General features: G+C 53.1%; 1 protein-coding gene and 1 non-coding gene across 3 annotated transcripts; both read right to left on the minus strand.

Moving 5' to 3' along the window:
• Nucleotides 1-4981: 4981 nt before the first annotated feature.
• On the minus strand, nt 4982-12975 carry ODC1 (ornithine decarboxylase 1). 2 transcript variants are annotated; one of them, XM_055327628.1, is made up of 12 exons: nt 12885-12975; nt 9992-10148; nt 9773-9906; nt 9319-9492; nt 8953-9125; nt 8550-8684; nt 8347-8428; nt 8077-8160; nt 6978-7140; nt 6783-6895; nt 6478-6692; nt 4982-5992 (listed from the first exon to the last, which is right to left on the minus strand). In XM_055327628.1, exons 3-12 carry the CDS (start codon nt 9872-9874, stop codon nt 5848-5850), a joined length of 1386 nt encoding a protein of 461 aa, XP_055183603.1. In that variant the 5' UTR covers nt 9875-9906; nt 9992-10148; nt 12885-12975; the 3' UTR covers nt 4982-5847. The 2 variants fall into 2 exon arrangements, with proteins under 2 accessions (XP_055183603.1, XP_055183604.1); XM_055327629.1 differs by lacking the exon at nt 9992-10148 and having other exon boundaries at nt 12885-12965.
• LOC129511232 (small nucleolar RNA SNORA42/SNORA80 family) lies at nt 11272-11406 on the minus strand. Its single transcript, XR_008664781.1, has one exon. It is a non-coding gene; the product is annotated as a small nucleolar RNA SNORA42/SNORA80 family (small nucleolar RNA).
• Nucleotides 12976-22774: the final 9799 nt, after the last annotated feature.

Here is a 22774-nt window from a genome sequence, read left to right on the forward strand (position 1 = left end):
TTGAGTGGCGCTCCTGGCAGCCCCTGCTGGGTGGGTGCGGTGGAGACCACCCTGCCCCTGGCCCTCAGCCAGCCCAGCTTCCTGCCGGCGGCAGGGCATCCACCCTGTTTCTGTCCCCAATTTGAGTGACGGTGGCCTTCCGGCCTCCGCCCTGAACCTCATACTCACCCACACTCCAGGGCCTTTCTGAGACGACGTGCCAACGTCCCTCCCTCCAGAGAGCCACCCCCGCCTCTCCCCAGAGAGTGGCTATAGCCCCCACGCTCCCCTCACTCAAGCGCCGCTGCCCTCATATTGACCTTATATTGTCAGCTCATCTCCTTGCGGTCGCCTTTGCCCCTGGATCCAGTGCCAGGCCCCGCACAGGCCCAGCTGCTGGGGGGATGATGACTGAGAGTCAGCAGGGGGCCCATCCGTACCCACAGTGGCCCTGGACACGGGGGCAGAGGTACGAGTCCTAGCTCGGCCACTCGTGAGCCCTGTGGCCCCGGACAAGGCCCTCCCTGTCCTCCCCGAGGACTGTGACATCGGCCCTGCATGTCAGCTGCAGAAGGAAGGGCTGCAGGGCCTTGGGGTAGGGTGAACCCTCCTGGGTCGACACCTGCCCTGTAGGCTCTCCAGTTCAGAGCGAGGGCTACTCAGTGGCTCCTCGATCCCCCAGATGTGGGGTCACGGGGGCCAGAGCCAGGGTTAGGACTGGATGCCCCCAGGGGGCAGCTCTTGTGGGGGAAGAGCATGGGCCTGGGACCATGCCAGGATGGGGCGGGGCGACACTGGTGCCAAAGGTGCCGATGCACGGAGACCAGTGGGACCTGGACCCCGGCTCCAAGGATAGCCGGTGGGTGGGGTGGGGGTGGGTCCCACGGGAGCAGCGCCCCCTGCTGCCCACAGCCACCCACATTCAGGGGAGCCTGCCGGCACTGCCAGGGCAGGGTGTGGGTTGTGGACGGCGTCCAGGGAGAGAGGGACAAGCGGGCAGGGTCACCGGGTCACCTCCGGAGGTGGCTGGGGTGTTACCCCCTCCGGACAGGCAAGGGCCGCAAGGCTGTTCACTGGCTGGCACAGCAGGTGTGAGGCAGGAGGGGCTCCACCTGCTGGGGCTCAGGCAGTTTTGGGGAGCAGGGGCCTGGTGGTGGCCGCAGCTGCCTGGAGCCCCTGTGGCCGGCCCTGGATCTCCCTCTGAGCCAGAGCATGCTCCTGTTCCCACGGCCCTCCTGGCACAGTCAGGGCTCTTGGCCACGCGTTTGCTGAGTGACCCTGTGACCTGGCAGTGTGGTCACAGCGCCCAACCTGGCCGAGGAGCCCGGCGCGCGGGGTGCTGCTGCCCCCTGGTGGCCGCGGCCGGGAGGGCGCTCCGGCTGCGGCGCGCGGGTCCCCAGGCCTCCCAGGCGGCGGCCCAGCGGTGGGGCCGCTTCCCAGAGCCCCCGGTCCCTGCTGCACTGGAGCCGTAAGGAGACCGAGGGTCCGGGGAGCCCCGCGGTGTCCAGGCGGGGCTGGGCCTGCAGCCAGGGCTCGGAGGCCCTTCCATGGTTGCCCAAATTTAAAGCTCAGATGCAGCAAGTATACGGCCCTGCAGGATCTTCTATTTTTATCTGCCGAGCCTGGCACCTCCACCTGTCAAGCCAGGGAGCTGAGTGCGCACAGTCCCCGCACAGTCCCCGCACAGTCCCCGGGCAGGTCAGAGCTGCAGGCGCCAGGCCCCCTCCCAGGCTGCCCCCGGGGCACGTCCGGTCACGACCCTCCCCATACGAGAGTCAGCAGTGAGGATGGAAAAAAAGCCTCCGCTTCCAGAAGTGGAGGCAGCAAGGATTTCTCAGATGTCTTCCCTCGGCACTAAATCCTGAGCTTCTCCGACCCTCCCTCGCGACCGGTGAGGGAGTCCAAGGCCTCGCTTCTCGCTTCTCGCTTCTCGGGGCTGGAGGCCCACTAGCGGGTGCCCCCCTGTGCGGGGCTTGGGAGCCCCGTCCCCGCCCCTGCTGGGAGAGGAGGCTCATTCCCGCGGTGGCTCTTCCTTCAGGGGCACAGACGGGCCAGGGAAGCAGAGACCTACGTACTCTTAGGTCCTCCTGACTCGCCTCCCTCAGTCGAGCCTCTTGGCCTCTCTGGGCTTCAAGTTCAGGGGAAGCACAGAGCAGGTGCGGGAGCCCCTGGCCCTCCGCTGCCCTCCGCCGTGGGATGAGACGTGAGCCTTTTAGTTCTGAGCCTCTCTCTTCCCTTGGGAGGCTTGGAATCTCTTTACAATCAGTAATGCGGACACATGGAGACGTGTCTATGCAGTCTCCACCCCCCTCGTGCCCCCAGTTGGTCAGTCTTCCAGAAAGGCTCCGTGCACACGGGCGTACGTGCCTGCACACACGCGCCTCCCCAGCTCCTACGCGCCTCCCCAGCTCCTCTCCCCGCAGCTCGGGGCCGGGCCGTGGCTTCCTGCAGGTGTGTGTTCAAGCGGCCACAGTCCGGCCCAGGGATCATCTCGCCAGTCCCCTCGATGGACGCGAGGGGCGTCTGTGTGCCCTTACGTGCACAGTGCGAAGCCTGTAAGGGGGTTTGGGTCAGAAAATTCTTAGAATTGCTGGGTCGGAGTTTGGATGATCTGGAATGTCGCCAAGCTGCCTCCAGAGATTATTCCCACCATCCCGTCGGCGTCTGGGGTGTGAGCAGGCCTGCTTAGCCGTCAGCCTCGGAACCCTTCATCTGCCTCCGACTGCGACGCGGTGCCTTTCTCGAGTTTGAAAATCTCATGCTCAAAGAGCCTTTCTGGGAACCGTGTTCATGTCTTGCCTACTTTCTACCACGTTGTCCTTTTATTGACCGGAGCTCTTCTAACATGAATGGTCAGCCCTGTTCCTGTGGTTCCCCATTACCTTTTTTTTTTTTTTGGAGACTTTATTTATTCACGAGACAGAGAGACACAGGCAGAGGGAGAACCAGGCTCCCTGCAGGGAGCTCGATGCAGTACTCGATCTGGGGACTCTGGGATCATGCCCTGGGCCGAAGGCAGACGTTCAACCGCTGAGCCACCTGGGTGTCCCTCCCTGTTACCTTTTTAACATCACATTTATTATTATTTTTTAAATTTATTCAGAGGCAGAGAGAGAGAGAGAGAGGCAGGCAGAGAGGCAGAGACACAGGCAGAGGGAGAAGCAGGCTCCATGCAGAGAGCCTGACGTGGGACTCGATCCAGGGTCTCCAGGATCACACCCCGGGCTGCAGGCGGCGCTAAACCGCTGCGCCACTGGGGCTGCCCTAACGTCACATTTTAGTTTTGCAGTCGGCTCTGTCCCAACGTTCACCTCCAATGCATCACATCAGGGGTCGGGGAGCTCCGGCTCTTTCCAGGTTTGCCCGCCTTCCCCACATCACCCGTCTCTGGAGCAGGGGGTGCGCCTGCCATCTGGGCTCGAGATGCTCCCTGAGTGCACTAAGGCAGAGCCTGCCAGGCTGAGACCGCTGCCTTCATCCTGGACCAATAGCTTGGGATCCCCAGGTCCCTCCCCACCAGGGGCCCTGTCTGGAGTCTCCAGCACCTTCAGGAGGGAAAATTCACCGGCTGCCTTCCTTGGTGGAGGCCCAGAGCCATAGTTGCTCACTTCACACAGTAAGCCCGGAAGTGTCAGGTTTCTGTGAATGACTAGACTATGCTTTTTTTTTTTTTTTTGAGAGCACAAGTGACCCAGCAGGAGGAGCAGCAGAGGGAGAGGGAGAAGCAGACTCCTCGATGGAACAGGGAACCCAACGTGGGGCTTGATCTCCACCTGAAGATCATAATCTGAGCCAGGTCAACTGAGGTACCCAGGCGCCCCTAGGCAGTGCCAACCTTATCATCAGTGGCAACGGGTAACCGCACACAGCAAACTAGGACTTAAGAGGGTGTTGGAGGAGCGTCGACACACACCCAGCATCTGAGCTCTCCATCCTCTTGGACTAAACTCACTCCCAGGTGTAAGGACCAGAGGCCATTTGGCCTGGGCCAGCCCACCTGCCCCTCCAGGCCCGAGCATGGCCTTGGCAAAGCCCAGACACTGGGGACTCACAGGCGCTGCAGGAGGCTCTTGAGGGGACAGGACCCTGGCACGGCCAGCTGGGCAGGCTGCATTTCACCCAACTGGCGGAGGGAAGAGCTCTTTCCAAGTCCTTGGCATTCAGAGTGGAAAGGACCTCCCCCCATCTTCTTCTCCATCTAAGCTCCCTGCCTCTACTCCAAGCTCCCCTTCCCGTCCTGCTCAAGTAGGCCTCATTTGCCAACATGCAGCGTGGTGACTAGCTCCCGTCTCTCACCAATTCCTTTATTCTGAACATCCCGAGGAATCACAAAAGGACACGCTCAGAGAAGTGAGACAAACCGTCAGTTGCAGAGGTTTGTCCCTCCCCTTGGCCCCCGCTCCAGTCAGACCTGTTTTCTTTATAGCTCCTGAGAAACCGCGTTCACCTACGGCAAGGAAAACCGTATTCTCAGGTCTGGGGGGGAGAGCGGGGCTGGTGACGTGCCGGGCCCGAGTCTGGCTGAGCAGCCAAGGACGAGCTAATTCCGTGATCACAGCAATGCAGTCAGTCATGTGCAATTCAGGTGTTGGGAGGAAAAGGTGGCTTAAGAAACAGCAGTCATTCCCCTCAGATCGTTTGCTGAGTGAATACAGCACCAGCTGCAGGACTTGGCTCCATTTACTCCCCGAGGTGAAAGGAGCCGCAGCATTCCCTCCCAGCTGGACTGTGTACGGGCTTCCCTGGCCCTGTACTGTAGCTGGTGACGCTTGGTGCCACGCAGCAACAGGTGAGTAACCAGTGGCTTCCTAGAACCACATCCGGCTCTTGCACGGCCAGCCTTCCCCATACAGCTACTGCAAGGATTTGACATTCTCATCTTCGGGGTTACACACAGTATGAGAGCCTGATGTCCTATTTTGGGGAGTGGGGTTAGGAGTTGAGTAAGGGAACGTAAAAGGCCAGTGGTCAAAGTCAAAGAAGGTAGAGAGCTACAACACAGGATAATTATTGTTGAATTTATTAAAATAAGTTGACTGCCAAACGTTGTACCACATTCCTAACTTGCAGCTATGCAACTTGTCCAGGAGAGAAGACAAGTGGGAAGGAACATCTGTCCTGCAGTGCTCAGGGGGCTCCATGGGCCTTCCCTGGGCCCCAGCCCTGACACAAGGCAGTTAACAAAGGGCCCTGAGCACTCCATCACAGCCACTTCTGCGGACACTCGGGGCGGGCTGAGCTGGGACAGCAGCAGGGAGTATGGCCTGTCTCATCCTCGCTTTTCCTTCTACCTACATGTGGGCTAAATTCACTGTGCTCTGTGAGAATCCACAGCAAATGCTGTACAAGACTCATGTACTTGAAATAAAAATGTTGACTAGGATGATGGCATTTTGATGGATTTTCAAAATATTGAAAACCACCAACTCCTAAGTCCTCTGGGATCATTTTCTCAGCCGGTGGTACAATCTCCACTTACAAAACATTCAAGGTGAGCCGTTTGGAATGGACACACTAAAAATTCCCCAATGCCTAATTATTTCAAGATACTTTATTTTCAAAACAGGTCACAACACTAAGCTTTTGGCCCATTCTGCCAACGTACAAGCTACAAACGCTTGCTCAGCAGCTGAGAGGCACTCCTTAGTAGCATGTTTGAAAATTGAATAAAAATCCATATAAAACAAATATTCAAATAGTTTCCATAGGAACACAGATAAGTGACCCCATCTCCTAGTCTTCCATACTGTTGCATTCATGCCAACCCTACTTACAGACATCTCAAAACTAGCAGTAATTAAGTTAAACGGTCCCCCCAAATCCCACAATTCAAGCTAAACTCGAAGTTAACAGCTACAGGAGTGGCACCTACACGTTAATGCTAGCTGAAGCACAGGCAGCAGGGGGACGTTTCATCCCGCTCTCCCAAGCACAGGACACTGGCAGAGTGCTGACGTCTTGCTCCTCTACTTCGGGCGGGAAGTCGTGGTTCTGGATCTGCTGCATCAGTTGCCTGAGGGACAGAAGTAGCATATTCATAGAAACCCTTAGTCACCCCGTAACTGGGCAGCTTCACACAAGAATCACTTATTCATGAGCCTATTTACTTCCTTGGTTACTAGGTCATCAGGAAGCAACTCAATGTTTCTAAAGCAAGCCTTTCTTCAGGACCATCATTTCCGTCACAGGGAAACCAGTCACGTGCATTCATTAAACTATTCTATTTACATATAAATACACTAATTTTTTTTGAAATAATTATACCTTTGCAAAAATCTGAAACCAAATACAGATCAGTATTCCCAGAAGGATTTTCTTTCCATTTGTATTTTCTGAATTTGACAGCATATATTCTTAAGGCAGAAAGGAAACTATTTTTAAAAACCTGGTTACTGTTTAAATCTAAACGAGACAATTTCCTTTTAAACCAGACAACAGCCAGCAAAAACCTGAGGAAATCTGTTCTTATTAAACCATAAACACGTTGCCATCACTAACCATGTTGGCCCCGACATCACATAGTAGATAGTTGGCCTCTGGAATCCATTGAAAGTAGAAGCAGCAGCAACAGTGTAAGCACCCATGTTTTCAAAGAGCATCCAATCGCCCACGTGTATCTCCGGCAAGTCGCAGCGCTCAACAATACGATCCAGACCATCACACGTGGGTCCCCATATGCTAGTGGAATAGTACTTCTCGTCTGGTTTAGGTCTCTACATTCGAAGAGAGAGAAACATAACTAGTTACCCTTGTTATTATGACCACACATCTTAACTGCTGCATATACTATGTTCAGAAGGTACCTTCTGCAGAAGGGGCTTCACGTGGGCATGATCATAGAGGATGCAATTAAATGATCCATACACTCCATCGTTCACGTAATACATAAAGGTTTGTTCACTCGACTCATCTTCATCTAGAAAGGCAGAGTAGTCTCAATTACCACTTTCTGTACCAACTTACAACTATGTGTGCAGTGATTCATCCTTTATACGTACCATCGGAACCTGTCTGTTCCTTTAAGACGAGTTTTTTGGCAATGATGTTAACTGCGAGCGTGAAGGCTGATGCAACGTAGTATCTGCCGGGCTCGGCTATGACCCTTACCCCCGAGTCAGCCGGGAAGTACTTGTCCAGGGCTGGGTTGATAACACTGGTGATCTACAAGAGTGAGACAGACAAGGACAGTCATTATCAGGGGGAACTAACAGCAAAGAGCAGAAACCAGTGCTGTGATAGGACAGGATAAAAAAACGTTGAAAGCAGCCACCAGCAGGGAGGTTTTTATCAAGCAACCACAGAAGAAAAACAAACCAGCATCTCCCTAAAAAAAACCCTGTGGTTTCACTTAGATTCCCCTCTGGATACCTCCCCGCCTTTGTAAGATGTTATGGGTAGGATTCTCCCCAACAATAAATCACCTCTTACTGAGATATCAAGGTACCAAGTACTTTAACCTATCAAACTCACACCAACAGGATAAAACTTTTAATTCTTGTCTATATCACAAAATCTCAGTAAGGTGATCTGTTTCATAAATTCAACCACCACATAAAGGTCCACTTCATAAGATATGAAGTATTTAACTTCATAATTAAAATGTTTAAAGGAAAATACAGTGTCTAAAAGAGCGCACTTGGGGTAACGACATATGGTGAAGTCCACACACTTTGCACAGCAACATTTCCTAAAGTAATCAACTGTTTTCCACGATTGGGTGGGGGCAAGAGACTCATTTCAGTTTGGAATGCCAAAGCACATTAAAATACATTAAAAAAAAAAGACTATTTATTCATGAGTGACACAGAGAGAGGCAGAGGGAGAAGCAGGGTCCCCTTGGGGAGCTCGCCTTGGGACTCAATTGCAGGACCCTAGGATCACACCCTGAGTCAAAGGCAGACGCTCAAACACTGAGCCACCCAGACATCCCAAAATACAATTTTAAATAACACAGAACTCATTGAAAATATCCTACACCAAGACACTATTTCTAGGTTTGTACGATTTCTTTTGAAATTAGTTAAAACACTTAAGTTCTGAAATACTCCAAAATGGAACTTGCTAAAATAGCTGTTACAGTTTTTTGTTATAAATTACCTCTTCAAATTTAAGCTTTACATCCTCAGATCCAGGAAAGCCACCACCGATATCAAGCAGATACATGCTGAAACCAACCTCAGCCTAGAGTCAAGAAAATGAAGTCAATCGGGTAGCCAGACTGATAACAAGTCATGAAAATGTATGCAACAGATGGGTTTAATCCTCTGGCATAAGGGATGACTTTTGCAAAAGGTTAATTCTAGAACCGAGCCTAGTTACTGTCAGCCCTGGGCCCCCTCCCCAGCATGCTTGAGTTTATATACTCACTCCCATGTCAAAGACACAACGGGCATCAGAGATGGCTTGCACAAAGGTCTCAGGATCGGTACAGCCACTTCCCACGTGGAAGCTGGGGCAAAGAAAGGAGAATATGCTATTTTTGAAAATTACTACTTACAGCAGGAGAAAACTTGTAAAACATGCATTGTCTAGTTAGTATCTTAGCTTCTATGCCACCACCAAGATCTCACCTGACACCAATGACGTCAATATTTAGCTCTCTTGCCCGTTCCAAAAGAAGCCTACTGGTTTTGAGTGTGGCACCAAATTTAACACTGAGGCGACAGACTGCTTTGGAATCATCAGTGGCAATCCGCAAAACCAACCTAGAATCGGAAAAATGGTATTAAACTTCCCACGACAGAAGACCACTTACAGCCATGGTTAAGATAAAAATCCGTGGCTCTGATACCCCATGGCTGGAATCTCACACAGTTTTATTCATCAAGAGGATTTAAGATTTTCTACTCTGCCCCTGACCCAGGACATTTTTACATTTTACTTAAAGCACAGGAATCTCAAAACTGAAAATCTGAATTTGACAATATGCAGGTCCCATATGTGACCCTGCCCTTAAATGGAGGAGTAACTCACTTTGCCTTCGGATGTGCCCTGGCAACTTTCATCAATTCAACTTCACTATCAAAAGTCATCATCTGGACTCCATTATTTGAAGCGTACTTAATCTGAGACACTTGTTTACAGGGATTTGCATAGATAATCCTCTCTGGAGGCACCCCGAGACTCTGTACCAATTGTATTTCAGTCTGAAAAAGATGAGAGTATATTATATATACATAGTTCATCAATGAAGGAAACCGAGTAACACTGGAGTTCACAGTCCCCCCCCCCCCCAACTTTCATTACTATCTATTGCCCAAGAAACACAATTTTGATCTGCCCTGTTGGGAGCACCAGGGCCATTTCAGATCATTTTGGAGTCCTGCTGTTTTTGCTTACCTTGCTGGCACAGTCAAATCCTGTCCCAATGGCAGCGAGGGTCTTCACTATGGTTCTGCTATCATTGCACTTGACTGCATAAAAGGGGGTGACCCGAGGAAGAGCTTTTAACCATCTCAGATGTTTCTTTAGAATGTCTCCCAGGTCAGCAACATAGAAGGCATCCTTATCATCCTACAGCAAAAGTGGGTACAGGGAACTTGTTGGCTGCCTAATCTCACGTCCCACAGGCAGCCTCAGCTCTCATTCCCACCAGTCTCAACGGATCCTCAAGTTTTTAGCCTGGGCACGGGCACGAATGTCACTATCATATGGAATGATCCACAGCAAATAAATTCTGAATTCCCTAAACCTGTGAGTTCCATTACATTTCCTGAGGACCCCAATGAAGTTTCTCAGTCATCTGCCCAGCATTTTCAAAGCTGCATGGCCAGCATGGACTTAAGATACTTACAGAGGATGAAACTTCATTAATTTTTTGGTCCAGAATATCCTTGGCAGTAAAGCCTTCATCGAGGAAATGGCAGTCAAACTCTGCATTATTAAAGTTGTTCATGGTTTCTCGATGCTCCCCCGAAACCTAACAAACTGCAAATAGGATGGAGATATTTAGAAACCATAGCCATACCCAGTACTTCATAACAAAAACCTGCAAACTACCACGAATACTTACACAGAAAACTAGGAGATGGAATTTAAAGAAATTATTGCCAGATTCTCACAAAAGCCAATTCTCTGGAATTCCAAGTCCTACTGAAAACGCGTGTGTCCCTGGGGCCGCCGTGAAAATGTCCTGATCAGCAGAGAATTTGCTGTCCACCTTAGGAACACTGAAAGTGCATTGAAAGATCAGGCACTGACTGCACATACACAGGAAGCAAGGCCACTTACACACACTCTGTAGATAGCTCACTCACTGGATTTGGGAATCCCATTATTCCAGGGATAGGTCACAGGATTCCATAAAGCTCTGCACTGTCTAAAGACACCACAGATTCAACGCTAAACTTTCTCAAGGTGACACGCTAAAACCCCATCGTAGTACTTAAACACTGCAAAATAAGCATTTTAAATATTCATGCTAAAAAAACCTATAGGAAGCATGTTTCAGGGGCACGTGGGTGGCTCAGTGGTTGAGCGTCTGCCTTTCTTTCTGCCTTTGGCTCAGGTTGTGATCCCAGGTCCCTGGGATCAAGTCCCACAACGGGCTCCCCAAAGGCAGCCTGCTTCTCCCTCTGCCTCTTTCATAAACAAATAAAATCTTAAAAAAAAAAAAAAAAGAAAAGAAAAAGCACATTTCAGAATCTTCACTTAGTTCTTTAAAACAGGAAATTTTTTTAATGGTCAGTTTGATTTCAGAGAAGCTTTAGCTCTTTAGAACCTTAAAGTATCATTTCAGTAATTCTGAAAGATGCCTTATAAACACCTTGCTATCTCCTGTTGTCACTAAGTCTTACACGGAACAATCTTTAATGAGTGACTGGCATCATGGAAATGTCTTAAGGCTAACCTTACTGAGCGCTCCTCAGTTCCTTAAGAATTTCACGAGTTAATTTTCATGCTATTTTATTTTCATGCCACGCACGTATTTTTCCAGAGAGTAATCACCACATCAACAAAATGTATACAGTTGTGGGATCTGATCAGAAATCAGCGTTCTTAAACCAGCGTGGCTGGGCGTCAAGTCAGTGATTCTGCAAATCTCATCTGTCCTTACCGGCACCCTGATCCTTGCTTAGCTAGGACAATAATCACATGGAAGTGATTTTTGGCTAACTTTATGAATAACAAAAATAAGAAAGCAAACAGGAATTATGAATAAGCAAAAATAAAGCTTGTAACATTCTGAGCCACTGTCCTCGGTCTTTGTTACACGTGACGTTGGTAAATGAGTTATCTTAAAATTATTGATTTTATGACCTTTTTAATTTCTGTTAGGCAGGACTTTCTTTCCACTGTGCGACCCGCTTCAGTGCCTGCAGCCTACGGCACAGAGGCCGGGCAATGGTTCGGGGCCACGGTTTGCTCTGGCATGGGACACTATGAGAGGCCCAGGGGGACGAGCCTGCCATAAATCCAAACCCATGCGTGGCAGAGTTGGTCTTTTGATGTTGTGTGACTTTTAAGACTCTAAAACTTTCTTTTAAATCTCTACACCCATCGCGGGGCTCGAACTTAGAGCCTCCTGATCAAGAGCCGCGTGCTCTCCCGCCTGAGCCAGCAGGGCGCCCCTAGTAGAACTCGTTTTAAGACTTGATCTAGTGTGACTTTCTGGCGCAGTTAACCTCCTGCGTTGCCTGAAGCACCTCTAGGGGAAGTCGAGAGACTAGAGGGACAGCAAACCCATCCTGTCTATATAATTAACACTTATCACTGGCTGGTGCAGTGACCGACCCGGATCGTTAGTTAGTGTCTTGTCAAATAGCTTTCAGGGCAGTGTTCAAGCTTAAACTTGGGCAGTTGTCACCACTTTGAAATAAATTGCTCCTAAGTACCTCTTAAAGCTTCATTTGAATAACTGGCAACACAGAGCAATTCCACTTTGTAGTGCCCTGTATAGCGAAGCTGACTTAAAAGTCACGGGCGGGTTAACACAAGACAGCGCTCCTCTGCTACCAGATCCCTTCCTGCCAATCGCGCACTATTATGCCGGAGACAGGGACCAACTTAAAAAAAATGTCACGAGGCAGCGAAACGATGCCCACTTTTAGCTTTGAATAAAGTCAACACATTGTGTCCTCCCCAAACATTTCTGAGAGGTTCTGCTTCCCACACTCACACCAATTACTGCGGGGGGGGGGGTGGTCTCAAACGACCACAATACAATCAGTTTTTTGGTTTTTTTTTTTTGTTTTGTTTTGTTTTTTGCAGACCCTTAAGGGCTGCCTCCTACGTGAAGGTCTGTTCTCCCGAACCGGGCTCTCAAGAGTCGAGGCCTTTCCTAAACCTCGGAGTCCTGCAAGGATCCCTTCCACGGACCGTTCCGAGCCGCGGCTGGCGGAGAGGGCGTTACCACGGCTCCCGCACGGCCGTCATCTAGCTCCGCTCGGGCGAACTTCTGCGTCGGCCCCGTCCTCTGTACGAGGGCTGAGAGGAGCGAAAGCGCCGGGCGGGCGGGGAGGCACAAGGTCCGCCTCATCGCAGCCCCAGTGGGCCGAGCGGCGGGAGCCCGAGACCTGCACGGGCTCGCTCCTACCTCTCCTGCACCTGCTGCCGCACGAGTCTTAAACGAAAAGGATATAGCGGCTGAGGAGCCCACGGGCCTGCCCGCGGCTTCCGGCTCCGAGTCCCCACTGACGTGGTTCGGAAGCGGGAGCCGCGGTCCCCTCCGGCCGCCGGGCGCTCGCGGGGCCGGGGCTCGCGGGGCCGGGGCTCGGCTCGCCGCTTCCGGGGGGAGAGCAGGCCCCGCAGGGTCGGCGGCCGCGGCCGGGCCGGGGCCACGTGTCCCCCGCGGCCCCGGGGTCCTCCCGGCCTGCGGCGCGGTGCGGCGCGGTGCGGCGCGGTGCGGCGCGGGGACACGTGGCCGGCCCCGTCCCTGCCTCCCCCGCCCGGACGCGCCCCCTCACCTCAGAGCGCGCGGGCGCCGCGGGCCAGTCCCATGGAGATGCCGCCGCCGAGCGCGCAGGACCGCCGGCCGCCCCGCCGCCCCCGGCCCCCGTCCCCCGTCCGCCGGCCGCCCGCCGCCCGCCGCCTCGCTCCCTCCCGCGGAGGACCGCCGGCCCGAGGTGGCGCCGCAGCTCTGGCTGAGGGGCGGCGGCGGCGGACGCTGAGGGGACTGACAAAGCCGCCGCGCCGGCGCTCCGCTACTTATAGCGCCGCGCGTGTCGTCATGGAGACGCACCAGCTCAAACCAGCCGCGATCGGTTCCGTCCGGGCGTCCTCCGAGGAAGGGGGCGGAGCGCGGCGGCGGCGGCCAACCCGCGGCCGGACGGAGGGGCGGGGGGGCGCGGGCCCCCCGACGTCAGCGGCCCCCGGCGCCCCTCGGCCCGGCCCCCCCGCGCCCCTCCCGGCCCCGCCGCGGCCTTGCGCACGCGCACGACGCCGCAGGGCTCCCCGGCGGCCTCGCGCCCTTCCCGGCCCCGCGGCGGGCCGCGCACGCGCACGCGCACGCGCACGACGCCGCAGGTCCCCGGCCCTCGGCGCCATCCGCCGGCCGCGCGCCGAGGACCTCAGCCCCGGGCCGGGAGCGGCCGCCGCACCACCGTGGAGCCCGCGGCGGACCGATGCCCGACGTCCGCGCCCGCGCCCGCGCCCGCGCCGGGCAGCACTGTGCCCCCGCCTGGCTGTAAATGCCTCGTGCCCGGGGGCGGGGGACCGCGGGGCCCCGAGGTCCACGTGGACCCCGCCAGGTGGACTCCGGCCCCGCAGTCCCCGGGACGCGACCTGCCCCGCCCCCGCCCACCCCCCCCCCCCGCCGGGGCGCAGACCCACGGAGGGGCAGGTGCGCGCGCGCTGAGGGTCACCTGGCAGGTGGTGGGCGCCTGGCCCGGTCAGCTGCGCTCCCGACCCCCGTGTGCCCCGACCGGTGGCAGGCGGCCACGCGAGGCCACGCGCGGCGTTAAGCCGGAGACTTGTCTCAGGGCCTCGGGGAAGGACGGACGTGGAGGGGCTGCAAGCCAGCGAACCCCTCCGCTGCCCCTACCCACGGCCGCCAGTGGCAGCCGTCTCCGAGGGCCGCTGCGATTGCCTCGCTTTGAGGCCCAAGTACGCCCAGCTCAGCAGGAGTGCACAATGAATACATAAAACAAAAACAAAAAAACCCCAAACCCTGGGAAATGGGTTGTCCCTTAGAGCGTGCCCCCTCTGGTGCAGGGGCGCACCTCTTTGGGGGGCAGGCACCCGCCGCTGGCCCCAGGGAGGGGAGGAGGAATGTGGGGGGCTTCCCTGTCTTTCATTTTACCATCCTTCTCCTTGAAGGCGAAATGCAACACTCAGCGTCCCACCCTAGAGTGTGGGCTGTGACCTACCTGAGGGCCACCTGTGAGGATGTAGAGGACTTGTAAAGCTGGCCCGGGTGGGGCGGTTGGTGCAGAGGGGCTGCGGAGGAGCTCGGCGCTCTCCCCTGTCCCTGGTGCCCACTCGCTGTGTGATCCTGGGTCAATGACCTCCCTTTTCTGGGCCTCGGAAGAGGTTTGACTAGATGACCCAAGGATCTCTGCAGGGGCAAAAAGCCTGTGAGGTTTTGAAAAGCTTCCCTTGCAGTGTCCCCCCAGGCCGGGGGAACACCTTGTTCAATTTTATTTTTACGTACTCCTTGAGCAGCTACTGGGTGGGTGCCAGGCACCACTGGACTAGGGACAAGAGAAAGGGAGTTATTTCCACCCTATGGAGGATGAGATTAAGAACCCATCAGAGGGATCCCTGGGTGGCGCAGTGGTTTGGCCCAGGGTGCGATCCTGGAGACCCGGGATCGAATCCCATGTCAGGCTCCTGGTACGGTACATGGAGCTTGCTTCTCCCTCTGCCTGTGTCTCTGCCCTCTCTCTCTCTCTGTGTGTGTGACTATCATAAGTATATAAAAGTTTTTAAAAAAAGAACCCATCAGAGAACGTTACAGCCCAGACACTAAATGGGACAAGCTCTAGAATCATGGTGAACACAAGGATTCGTCCCCCCTCTCTGTGAAGACACGTTTTATCCCAATGACAGAATTTTTCCCACATTCCAGAAGTCTCCCCTGTCCAGCACTACGGCCAAACAGGGATCAGTGCCCACACCCCCAGTTCTCCTTGGCATGTCAATCAGCCAGTCACTGCGAGACAAACACTGTCCTGGCTCTGCAGCCTCCTCCAGGCAGTGGGGACGGGATGTCTCCACACATGGGATCCTGGTAGCGGCCTGGCATGGGGCGGGGGAGGGGGGGAAGGACAGTCATCCCCCGTCTTGCCAGCAGCTTACTGCCATGTGAGTGTGACCTGGCCGCCTCCCTGACTCTCTGAGCTTCTCTTTCTCCAACCATTAAGGGAAACTTTGGGGCCAGATCTAGGATCCCGTTTCAGCTCAGTTGTGTGATTATATTTTAGATTTAGAGGTATTAACTGAAATTAGAGGCAATGTCTTGATGGAGGAAGCCAGATAGTCTGTCCCTCTGTTGTACCTACGTGCTGCTCACACCCAGGTCACCCATATATGCTGCCTCTCCTGCTAGCCCACACTGAACATGCAAACTCCTGCCCACATGCCGTACTTTCCTCTGGGGAGGCCACGTCTTGCCCCGATGATCCATCTGACCCAGTTAGAGAAACAGAAGCAAGAGAAGGAGGCAGTGCTGCTTCCTTGAGTACTGGCCCAGCTGGCTACAGGGAAGCTCTTGGACAGAGGCCCTTGGCCTTGGGTCTGGGAGTTAGCAGGGCCTGAGTCATTAAACCCAGCTCCTAACCTGGATTTGAGAAGATAAATCGGTGATGACTAAACCTGGCCTTATTCATATGCATGGCACTAATGTCTTTCTGCATGTTTTCGGTAGACTCTGTCGTCCCTGGACTAAGAAACTAAGAAAATAGTTTTCTTTCCTTGGACAGAAGCAACAGATCCTTGTAAACTACGCGGTGGCCTCCACCTAACGCGGAGGTGAGATTTTTGTGTTTGGTGCAGAAAAGGTAATGACAGCAAACAAATACGTCAAAAGCCACGTTGGATGTGCCAGTAAGAGCTGTATCCTTAGTCATCCCACCTAAGTTCCGGGACCAACTCCCGTTTTTTTTTTTTTTTTAGCTACCCTCACCACCAAGCTCATCCTGGAGCCCTGGGCTTCCCTTCCCCTCACTGGGTCTCAGGCTCTTTGTGTAAAGCGCTCTCTGGCTAGATCAGAATCCAGAAACATGCAAGCTCTTGCTCTCTGATCTTCTGAGAATCTCTAACTCCCCCTTTACAACGAGCCTTATGGATAAATCTGTTGTATATGTTTTTTGAACCAAAAATGAGAACACGTCTGAAGAAGGAGCTGCTCACACGAAAGGGTTTATAAAGGTATATATAACGATTACAAATTTAAGGAGGCATCTTTATTGGAAATAATTAAATAACATCAAGGAGAACACTCAGCAAACATTCACATATCCATGTAGTGAATGTTGGAACGTTAGGCATTGAGGGCTTCCTGGAAAATGAGTCTGTGTCCTGTCCGCATGTGCAGGGTCATCTGCTACTGTGCCAAGTTTCTTCCCAGAAACACAGACAGAGTTGACTATGGAGTGAGGCTCACAGCATCCAGGTCCATGAGGACTTGGGAGACGGTAGGGCCTGTCCTTCCAGGGCGCCATAACTCAGGCCACCTGGGAAGCAGCCATGGGACACTCTAGTCACACGTGGATGTTGGACCAGAAATAGTGCTCTGAAGCTCCATCACTCACCAGCACGCTAGCCTTGCCCTTGAATTGCTTGAGGTGTTTCCAAAAATCCAATCCGCCCTCCAAGGTGGAACGTGTGCCATCTTTGCCAATATCCAAATGATGTGCCCCGGGCACAGACAGCTTCCGGGAGGCCCTCCTTGCTCTGAGCAACACAGGCATCATCACAGAAAGGGAGCACCTCCAAATGCCTCTGTTGGAAGCCAAAGACACCCATGTGGAAGTCCCGGGACGTTTGTTTTATAAAGTGTTGTATCACTGCCCCACCTTGCCCCCGCCCTGGTGTGGCTCCCTGGAAAGTTGCTGGCACAAAGGCCATCTGGCCGGAAGCGGGCTAGCCCCTCCCCGCCCCCAGAGCCCAACAGCGCCCCCTATGGCAGGTCGGTGGCCACACGGTACATTGCGGAGAAAAGGTGGCTCCTGTCCAGATGTTAGGAGCAGGAGTTCATCTGACTGGCAAATTGAGGTCAGCAATGCTTTGCCCCTCACAGTCTCCTTCTGAGCGGCCTGAAGACAGTCCCGGGACGTGTGTGCTGAGCCCGCATTCCCATAGGCCCCCTTCCACCCATGTGGGCTGACAGCAGGACACAAGTTTTCAGATCTGACCACTTCACTCATTTACTTAAAACTCTTCACTGGTGGCCTTTGGCCCAGAAGGGAAAGTCTGAACGCCTTAGCCTGGCACGCAGGACCCTCGGAGGTCTGCTCACTTTCCCAGTCTCCTCTCCTGCGCTGGGCTGTGCTCCAGCTGTCCTCAACTGCTTGGTTCTGTGGACTCTGCCCGCCTGTCATCACAGTATGCATCACACAGTATGGGCACCTTGCGTCTTGTCCCCTCCCCCTTCCTACTCCCTTTGAAGTCAGGACCACAATTTACTTATCTCCATACGTCCAGGTTCTAGTACCTGGCATGCGGAAGTCACTCAACATTGTTAGGTTGGAATGAGGGCTGCCCTGAGAAATCTGTGACTTGTGGTTACACGACAGATTAGCTCGTGAGAATTTCTCCCTATGTGCCGTCAAACATTGGAGGAAGAGAAGATTCTGAATACTCCCTTCATTCATTCATTCATTCATTCATTATGTGTTGTTGTTTTTTTTAAAGATTTTATTTATTCATGAGAGACACAGACACAGGCAGAGGGAGAAGCAGGCTCCATGCAGGGAGCCTGATGCGGGACTCGATCCTGGGACTCCAGGATCATGCCCTGGGCGAAGGCAGATGCTAAACCACTGAGCCACCCAGGGATCCCCAGCCACCCAGGGATCCCCTCAATATGTGTTTTTCTGGAGTGTCTCCTACATGCAGTTGATGTGCTGGGTGAGGGAGGATCCACGAGCTGTAGCTCTGGGCTGGGTTCTTGGTAACCTCAGCACACTTGCTAAGATCCTGGCCTTACCCACTGCCTTTTTTTATTTTTTCCTAGACTTCAGGTGACTGCCTCTGACCGCACATGTCGTAGAACCTGTGCTGGGTTTTGCCACTGGCCTACTTCTTGCTGGAGTTCCACCATAGAGGGGCCCACCTCTGGGAAGCCCCAGAGCCCACAGAGTTCTTCCTCTCATGCCAAGAAATAGCATGTGGAGGGGCCTTGCACCACACAGGCCTTCTGGAAAGCATGTACTCTGCCTGGGGTTGGTGTGAGCTCCACATTCCGGCCAAGTCAGACTCAGGACTGAAGGGCCAACAGTATCGTGCTGGGCTGAGCCATTGGGTCCGTAGGCATAAAGCAATGGGTGTCTGGGCTTATCAGGAGAGCCTATAGGAGCATCTCAAGGGGTTTTGTGTTCTCCCCTTTCAAACAATCTGTGAAACCTTATTCTAGGCCAGGTCCCCTCTAGCTGCCAAAGAGGATATGGGTCAAGGAGGTCCCTGTCCTCAAGGAGCATGCAGTCAGAGAGGGAGGCCAGCTCCCAGGCTTGTGCTATGTATGTCTGGCCACCAGAACAGTGGCCACAAGGAGTACCACCAGGGGGGCCCAAGGACAAAGGCATAAGAAGGCTCCGGGTAATATAAACAGAGAAACGTGGGCTTGGAAAGGCTCACCCAGGGCTGAGTTGGGGAGGGGCCGAGGGCACCCATGATAAGGGCTCGTAGAGAGGTAACCATCCATGTAGCCGGCTTCACTCAGGTTGAGAAATGAGGGCTACATGAAGGGACTCACTCTGGGGGCAGCCTCTGACCCCCAGGGGCCCTCTCCTTTGTTGTGTAGACAGATCAGCACTGACCTCCCATCAGCCCAATCAGATCCTTGCTGACAACAGGACCCAGGGATCTTGAAGGGCGAAGGGCGGGCAGAGGGGCTAGCCACCATAGGCAGGTATTAAACACTCCCCTGTGACGGGCCATGCCCTGTAGCAGGGCCCCAGCCCGCAGTTCAGCAGGGTGCATTCAACATGGGAACTAGTTACAGAAATAACAGAATATCTAACAGCTGCACAAAGCTCCTCCCACCCATAGGGCTGGACATAAAAGGGAGGAAGGGCCCCCAGCAGAGCTGTGGCCACCTGGGGGCTGTCAGAGAGACAGTGACCAGAGGGGCCTAGATCCACCGAGAGAAAGCAGCCAATGCCAGGGACGCTGCTCAAAGCAGAGAGGCAGGAAGAGAAGGACCCAGCTTCTCCCCTCCTCCATTCTCTTACTAGGGCCTCCTAGTTGGCAAGAGAGCTGGCAAGTGATTTTTGGGGCTCAGCCCCCCATCTCCATCCACCCAAGAAGCAGAGCCCGGCCCTGATGGGATCGGGGGACGGGTGTGAGACCAAGCAGGCTAATGACAGGCATAGTTCCTTTTCCAAAGGGTATCAAAATCTTCTTCCTGCCTACTTGAAGGACGCTTCCTAAGAAGAGTTCCAGTAAGCCCATTATCACGCTTCCTATTGGCTTCAGCGCCGGGAAAGTAATCCTCTCACATACCAAGAAGTCTCAAGGAAGGGAGGCTCCAGCTTCATTCATTGAGAAATTTAAGAACAACACCAAAGACCCAAGTCCTGTTTGGTTTCTCACTTCCAAGCCCAGAGTGAGGACCCAGCTCCCTTCATGGTTCTCGACAGCTGCCCTGGTTCCAGGCATCAGACACAGATAAAGCAAAGGCTCGTGGAAAGAGGGAAAGGGCATCTCTTCCTCCATCTCTCTTCAGCCAAGAAACAACTCTCCCCAGTATACTTCCCTTCCTGTCTTGTTGGGTGGAATGGTCATCACATCCTCTTACCTTCTCAATCTCTAGGAGGGAGGGAGGGTGGGATCTCCCTGGTTGACTTAAACTGATTTCTATTCACCCACTAGCACTAGAAATGCGTCTCTTATCTGCTGCCTCTCGCAGGGCACACCCGAAAATGCTGTCTGGGTTGGAGCCACCTGAAGGACCTGGGTCTGGAGGAAGCCAGAAGTCCCAGGAAGAGCCCAGCTGGGAGCTGAGCTGGGAAGAGTCAGAACCAGCTGGACAAGAAAAAAGAGAAGCGACACAGATTGTATTTTTTTACAAAGGCAGCGGCTCCAATGTGTCAGCCCCCCCCCCCCTTCAAGAGTGAAGTGGAATCTGGGCTGCCTTGCGGCTTGTTTAAACCTACAGAATGTGGCAAAGGCAGGGCAGCTGGAAGCTTCCACCTTGCGAGCTGGGATGCTAACCTTTGGAGCCCTGGGTCACCTTGATAGGTGGGAAGCTGTCTGGAGGCCACCACGCTGGGAGAACCCCAGGCCAGGTGAAGGGCCCACGTACAGGTGCTCTGCTCACAGCCAAGCTGAGCTCCCAGTGAGCAGATAGCTGATGCCAACACATACAATCCAGCCCCAAGCCAGGGAGTCACTCGGCCGCCACCTCCTCCCCACTGAGGACCCAGACATCGTAGAGCAAAGACAAACCTGGCCCTACTGTCCATGACCCACCAAATCTGCACATGTAATAGATGGTTGTGTTACCCCCAGCAAAGTTTGGGGGTAAAGCCCCCATAGCCATATAAAACTGAAACAGCTATAATATTCTTACAAAAAAATTCTGAGTGGGGTGCCTGGGTGGTTCCATTGGTTAAGTGTCTGACTCTTGGTTTTGGCTCAGGTAATGATCTCAGGGTCATGGGATCGAGCCCCGTGTCAGGCTCTGGGCTCAGCAAGGAATCTACTTCAGATTCTCTCTCTCCCTCTGCCCTTCCCTCAACTGATGCATTCTCCCCCCCGCCCCGCCCCCCATCTAAAATAAATAAATCTTTTTAAAAAAATATTTGGAGCTGGGTGGGCCTGCATACCCTGGTGAGCAGCTCTCTCTGGAAGGGCCCCGCTGGGGGTCTAGCACAGGAGGCACAGAGTGCGCCCTGGTGACAGTACACGCATGAGAAACCCAGCCCTCCCGGTTCATTACCTTGAATCTCAGTCTTTTCATCTCGAAATGGGGAAAATAATAGAAGTCGCGTCTTGGGGTTGCCATGGAGATTAAATGAGATGATTTACGCACAACACCAATCTACTGAATTTGACACCTGAAATGGAAAACTTTTTAACACCCTCCTCCTTGGTACAACAAAATTGTTTTCTGCTAATAATGTCTGTAAAAACCAGCAGCCATTATTATTTTCTTGATTTGTTCTCTAGGTTTAAAACAACAACAAAAAATAGTTTTAAAAGAAGAAACTTCAATTCTACAGGTATTATTCAAACGAGATTAAATGTTTCACGTATGAACTAAAATCCGTACCCACAGGACACAAGTATCACATCGTGCAGTTGGCACCTCCACCGTTTACACTTTCCACAAGGAAACTACAAGTAGAATGATAGAACTGAAATAATTCAAGCTCTGTTCCTTTGCATTCACAACGTTGTGACATTGTTATTTCAAATGTGTCAGGGGAGCTGGAGACATGAATTGTCCCGGAGCTGAGCTCAAAGGCAGGGATGTTCACTGTCAAAAGCAGCAAAGTCCTGGGCGATCGGGGACCGGCTGGTTAGCCTCCAGGAGGATTGCAAACCACGAGAAACTGAACAAACACAATGCAGTCACGTCTGTGTGCATCAGGGGCCAACTATAGAACAGAGAATTTTCCAAATGAACCTAGGTGCAGAATAGGACGTTTACGATCGGGCAAGCAATGAAAATGTGAACGTATTCTTAAAACTCAATTGTAACCGTGGTGATTGTTTAGAACAAAGGAGTTTTTTCAAGGAGGAGTATTTCATCTGTGACTTCGGATAGAATTGATGGGCCCAGGGACAACGACAAACAAGGCAGCTTTTGGTCCATTTTATTATTATTTTCAAATTGCCTACAGATATTGCAGGTCCCTACTGCCTGTACCGGGGAGGAGGGGGAGCGGGCAGGTGCTCGGTTGTCCGTCCCGTCTGAAACAGCTCCCGGTGAGCAGACACTTTAATTCACGTTACAGCTGACCCTGGGCTCTTGGGGAAAGTCTTTCCTACGTCTGTGAGTGGGGGCATCTAGCTGTTATTTTGTAGGGTGGTTGGACGTAGGAATCTGCGAGGTTGTTGGTTACTGAATTATTCCATAGATCATAAGGTGCCTGCCTGGCTCTGGCCCTGCCATTTGAGAGGGGCTCAACCACCAGCAGTTGAGAACTCTCATATCTGCTTCCATGTCTACCCCAGCCAGTTCCCTGTCCCAGAATGCCTTACTCTTAGATCTTTGCTGATTGCAATTTGCCTCATCTCAAATCAGTGCAACCCCAGGAACTACATTCCTGCAGGTCTGTTTACCTCTGCCCTTCTCCCGGGTCCCTTGGCCGTATCCGGTCTTGTCTGGTCTTTGCTGCTTTGACAAGGCGGGGTATTAGCATTCAGGTGCATTTGCTGGCCTGTCACCCCACAGAATCGCATGTTTCCTGGACGATGAGGCCATGTTTTCCCTTTGCTGCCTCCCTTTAGAAACCAAACACCCACAGTCCCTGATAAGGTCCTCGCTTCTGATGTTTGAGGTCACATTCCATACAGACTCTTGGTGCTGATTTTAGGGTAGATATGTGGTCCCAGATGACGTGTCAGGTGGGTGTAAATCCTGGTTTGCCTGGGACAGTCAGCTCTGGTTTATGCTGTTGTTCCCACATAACGAGTGATTGTGTTCTCTTCTCTCATGTCCTGGTTTGGCTGAGAAGTCTCATTGTCC

This window comes from Nyctereutes procyonoides, unplaced genomic scaffold, assembly GCF_905146905.1.
Source record: "Nyctereutes procyonoides isolate TBG_1078 unplaced genomic scaffold, NYPRO_anot_genome, whole genome shotgun sequence".
Taxonomy (NCBI): domain Eukaryota; kingdom Metazoa; phylum Chordata; class Mammalia; order Carnivora; family Canidae; genus Nyctereutes; species Nyctereutes procyonoides.

What these genes read in the sequence shown, in the direction of transcription:
- ODC1 (XM_055327628.1), bottom strand. Translation starts at nt 9,874, where the DNA reads ATGAACAACTTTAATAATGCAGAGTTTGACTGCCATTTCCTCGATGAA. An exon ending in ATTGACGTCATTGGTGTCAG is followed by an intron (nt 8,429 to 8,549) that starts GTGAGATCTTGG and finishes TCTTTGCCCCAG; the next exon opens with CTTCCACGTGGGAAGTGGCT. An exon ending in GTGATGTCGGGGCCAACATG is followed by an intron (nt 5,993 to 6,477) that starts GTTAGTGATGGC and finishes TCTGTCCCTCAG; the next exon opens with GCAACTGATGCAGCAGATCC.